Genomic DNA, 5324 nt, shown 5'->3' with positions numbered 1-5324 from the left:
TTTACAGAATAGTGATCTGTACATTAATATCTACTGCCTCCTACATACAGACCCATGCAGACAAACCACTGATAGCATTGAACGATTCAGAATACAAAACACTTTTTAAGGCGACAAGCTATGCTACCAGTCCTTCGTATTGCATTGGACATAAAGGCAGATCCTATTCATAGCATTAAAATTATATTTGAGTATTTTTGTCGTATAATAGAAAAACAATGGTGTTCTTCCATGGCTCAAGTGATGCATATATGCTGTTATAAAGGACTGAAAGGATAAATTATAAAACAGGTAAATCTGATAAAACATGTTAAGGGTCATCATAATAAATAAATACATAAATGTTTTGCTAAAATAAAATCCTTTTTTTTTGACATAAGCACATTTCCATAATTTTATAATCTAAAAAAACCTAATTCTAATTATTGTAATGCAAAAAAATCAATAGTTTTAAATATTAAATGTTTAATTAAATATTCTAAATATATATTATTAAAATAACCAAGTATATATACATAATAGTTTGTTAACCTATAAAATATACAGGCTTACTACAATAAGAATTTAATGTGCATAATTGTCACAAAAGACTTGTGTTTTATATACATATTAATATTATATATATATAGCATATATATTACATATAGCAGTACGGTAATTAGCGTAATTATGATTTTTTTTTGTTTACATTTTAAAATTGTAGAAATGTGCTTCCCAAAAAAACATATAAAATTATATAGAAAATATAAAAAAATACAGGCAGGCATGTTTTCATCAGATTCATCTAAATAAAATACAAAAAATGTGTATTGTGTTTGGATCCAAGACGCGTGTTTATCAGCAGGTGCAGGCATTGTTAAAGGGCATTACATTTTCCATTTCTTTTTTTAATAATGTGCAACCCAATCCCTGTCATTTATACTGGAGTGACAGATGCAGGATTTGAGCGAATTAAATATTAACAGCATCTCAAGACATCAGAGCTTTTTGAGAGGACACACAAAAAAATAAATGCTAAAAACAACATAATTATCACATGTACACCTTGAAAAATCAAAATGAAGAATACTTAAAAGGTATAGTTCACCCAAAAATGAAAATGATGTAATTTACTCACCCTCAGGCTGTTACAACCCTGTGTGAGTTTCTTTCGTCTGTGGAAATTAAAAGAATTAACCAGTTGTAACCTAACTGTTTTGGCTCCCTTTGACTTACATAGCAAGGGAAAAAATACTATGGAAGTCAATGGGACCCGAAACTATTTGGTTACCAATATTCTTCAAACTCTGTGTTCGACAGAAGAAAGAAATGCATATGGGTTTGGAACGACATAAGGCTGAGTAAATGATTTTTCGAGTGGACTATCCCTTTAAAAGGATAAACAAAGCTGTCATGTGTGACTCAAACAAGTATTTTGCAATTGCCACTAGTGGTGCAAAAAATACACATTTCACCATCAAACATCTGTTTTTGTGCCATTTTTTACGTCGATTACAATATCAAGAAGTTTTCTAGTTTGTTTCACTCTAATAAATATCAGTGCATTTCTATTCACTGTACGAGGGTCATAAACATTCTAATGATGTTATTGCATTTTGCTTTCCAAACTCGCAATACTAGGGCTGTAACGTATGAATTTAATGCTGTTGATATCTGTGCATTGGAATACTGGTCTGATTTGTTTGGACGGGTCTGATCTCATAGCAGCAGGAGGATGTAAAGGTACAAAGGAAGCAGCAGGTTGTCTATTTGCAATGTATACGCCTCCAGCATGGCCACCATTGTGATTGAACCCACGACCCACGAGTAGCTGGCGTTCAGGTTTATACTGCTGTCGGCGATGAGGAAAACCACCACGGCAATGATCTGAGCGAATATGGAGGTCGCCGTGCCCTCGAAGGTCTTCTTAGTGCCGGGCCAGCGGATCTCGCCGACCGTGCTGCCAAAAACAGATGCAACTGTATCGCCGACTCCCACTGCCAACACGCCAGCGTAGGGCAGCAGGCCACCAGCGCCCCCTAGGCCTCCATTAGGGATGCAGGACGCGGGCGTGAGCCAGACTGGAAGGGCGACGCCGAGGAGAAGGTAGATGTGGGTGAGAATAAGCGGTCCTGTGTCTCTCTCATCCAGGAATATAGTAAGAAGGCGCCGCAGTGGCGCCCCCAGAGGCCGGATGCGGAAATAGCGGACGAATTCGAGGAACAGAAACACTGAGAGGCATCCGACCGCAGCTAGATGTAGCAGAGGACGATCTAGTGCGAGTCCAGGAGCGAAGGTTAGTACGGTGAGGAGGTGGAAATACTTTCGCACGGTCGTCGACGCTTGGTGCTTCTTGCTTCCGGCCGAGCGATGACTATTTTGATGCATCACAACGGCAACCGCTAGAAGCAACAAAGTGGCCCAGAATCCAATCAGCCATAGGCGAGTGTTGGTTTCGGTGATGAAATGCATCAACCAGGTGATGGGGTGATGCTGCGTGAGCAGGGAGAGCCAAGGAACCAATAGGCCCAATCCCAAAACGGCCGTCATGGTGTGGAAGAAGAGCGACGCCGACCAGGTTTCTGATTCCATGAATACGAAAAGCACGGCGAAGAAGATCCCCAGCAGCACTAAGCCTAACACGGCGACCGGGAGGAAATACGGAAGCGGGTCTGTGTTTGCATTCCCAGATGAGGCCAGAGAGCGTTTGATGAGCTGGTTGATGATGAAACTGATCCCGCCGAGGATGAGGAGGGCCTCACCGGGAGTGAAGCAGCGTGGGAGGAGGTACAAGAGGATTAAGCTTAGATACACAAAAATAAGTAACACCTCCAAGACTTCGATCACCTCGGAGACTGTTAGTGTTTGCTTAACTGTGTACAGAATGGCACTGCTGGCGATGCCGGCTATAACGCAGGTGTTTGTGGGCACCGGGCGTGTGATTCCCAACGCGATGAGCGATAGGAACAGCGCCAACATCATACCGATCACGGTTATGACCATTGCGAATCGTTCCATGTAAACGTTCCCCACAGCGATGCAGCGCCCCCTCAAAGCCAGTCCCAGCAGAGGCAGCACCATGCTGGCCGGTAACACGCCGCTGTTGGTTGAAGGCCGGAACTGGAAGACAGCGGCGCCGGTCCGGATGAGCCGATCCCATTTGTGCTGCACGTAAAAAGCCTGGATGGCCAGAGCGATGCAGCACCAGGAGAGCTGGTTCCACACGGCATAGTGAACGCAGATCACCATGGAGAACACCACGGCAGATTCAACCAGCACTGGATCCAGCTGCATGATTGTGGGGCGTATGTGTGACAAAGGTTTCCAAGAATTTGAGACTTTGAATATGGCAGTCTGTCAGAAAGTTCCTGGTGAACACACAAACATTGTCCGCTTTTTGCTCTCCTGCACACAGCAAATTAAACCTGGGTAAAGACACACCAAAATATCATTAGACAAACCACAAAACTTTAAAAATGTAATGCTTGAATAATAATAATAATTTAATATTTTAATTTAATAATAAAATGCTTTCTCACTGTTTTTAGTAGTTTTTTTCTTCACACAAAGACACAACAAACGAACACATAATTTAATAGACAATTTAATGCAATATTTTCTCCGATTTTTTGCAACAAACAAAAACACAATCAACTAAAATAAACAATTTATATTTGATATTTTCTCCTATTTTTAGCCTTTCCTCCACACAAAAACACATACACTAAAATAAACAAAATGTATTTTTTCTCATTCTTTAGCATTTTTTCCCACATAATAAATTAAAATAAACCAACTCTAATAGTAATTAAATGTTTTCTTTCACTTTTACAATTTTCCTCAAACAAAAATGAATAATAATAAAGTAGAATAAAAAAAACATAATACAATATTTTCATATTAAGTATTTTTCTCCAGAGAAAAACACATCATAAACTAAAATAAACAAATTGTATGTGTATATATATATTTTTTTATTTTATTTTTTTTACATTTTGAAACTAATTCATATGAATATGTCCTATAGCAGTATAATTCTTTTTTGGGGGGGGCAAATATACCATGGTAATTACAAATATGTAGTATGTTGTTAACCATGTAGTATAATTTGTTATATGTCAAAATACTATGGTGTTACTATCTTATATTTAACTATTCCATGGTACAGCCTTAGCTCAATGAATTACTCAATGTTATGATATTCAATGTGATGCCACCTACAGACAGGCTGTGGCTCAAAACCTACCTAGGCAGCATTTTTGGGCACAATAGACAATTAGGCCCTAAAAAAATGCTAGATAGGGAGCTAACTAGGTTTTGAGACACATCCGTACTGTCCAGAGCTTCTATTCTCTCACTGGGAAACTAAAGAAGGATGTCAAATTTCTCAACGGCGCTTGAACTCTAGACACTGTGAACTTTAGCACTGTTGAATGCTCAACACCAGCAATTTCTAAACATGGTAAATTATGAAAAGACAGTGTCACTTTGTCAGTGAAAGTAAAACCATCTGGTTTTAATGGCTGGATGTTCTGGCATTACAGTGATTAATAATATATATGAATAATAGAGAAAACTTGTCCTGTATTACTATACTTTAATATAATATATTAGTGTTTGAAATATTAGGCACCCAAAAATACTGTGACATTAATGTGTACATAATAAGTACCCTGAAAATAATATATTAGAGAATAGTATTTTTAACACAACCTTATTCAATACAATTTCTGGGTAACCATAAAATGTATTACTTGCATGATACAAGTTGCATTTTTGTAAATAACGATAAATTAGGCATCAAATATAATAGAAAGGATTGTTTGACAGCCTTGATGAAGCATATTAGCTTATCAATACAATTGCATACATGTTATACATACATTTGAAGGAATTGTCAGTCTTAATATTCAATTATAATATAATTCCAAACGCAATGCTGATGTTTTATGTTATTTTCTAGGCTTTTGTTACTGATAGAGAGGGTGATGATGGGCTCTTCAGCTGATCATTAAACACACTGCACAGTAAATAAACGCAGGAATATCAAATAACGGTTCATCTTACCCCTTTTCTGCTATTTAACGCTTGGGTCTCGACCAAAATAATATTCCCAGTGTTTTGCTGTGACTCGTGCTCAGCGTTCACTGACTGACGGCCATGTAGGACGAACAGGTCACGTGGTGTCAAAACAATCACGTGGCTAATGTCAAAATATATTTTAGTTTTAATCATAACATTTTTAATATTGAGAATTTACACGTATACATGTATTAAAATAAGTATTTTATTAATATATATATGTATTATAGGATTTCATCAAGTCACGTGACAAGAGAGCGCTC

The 5324-nt window shown here is 37.9% G+C and overlaps 1 protein-coding gene across 1 annotated transcript; it reads right to left on the bottom strand.

The window, feature by feature from the left end:
• Positions 1-693: 693 nt before the first annotated feature.
• Positions 694-5161, bottom strand: LOC306862600 (dolichol kinase-like). Its single transcript, XM_079405490.1, has 2 exons — positions 5047-5161; positions 694-3404 (listed from the first exon to the last, which is right to left on the bottom strand). Exon 2 carries the CDS (start codon positions 3271-3273, stop codon positions 1699-1701), a length of 1575 nt encoding a protein of 524 aa, XP_079261616.1. The 5' UTR covers positions 3274-3404; positions 5047-5161; the 3' UTR covers positions 694-1698.
• Positions 5162-5324: the final 163 nt, after the last annotated feature.

The sequence above is a fragment of the Barbus barbus genome, assembly GCF_936440315.1.
Source record: "Barbus barbus genome assembly, chromosome: 43".
In the NCBI taxonomy this organism is placed as follows: domain Eukaryota; kingdom Metazoa; phylum Chordata; class Actinopteri; order Cypriniformes; family Cyprinidae; genus Barbus; species Barbus barbus.
Note: the sequence above shows the minus strand (reverse complement) of the source record. Positions and strands in the feature narration are given on the sequence as shown.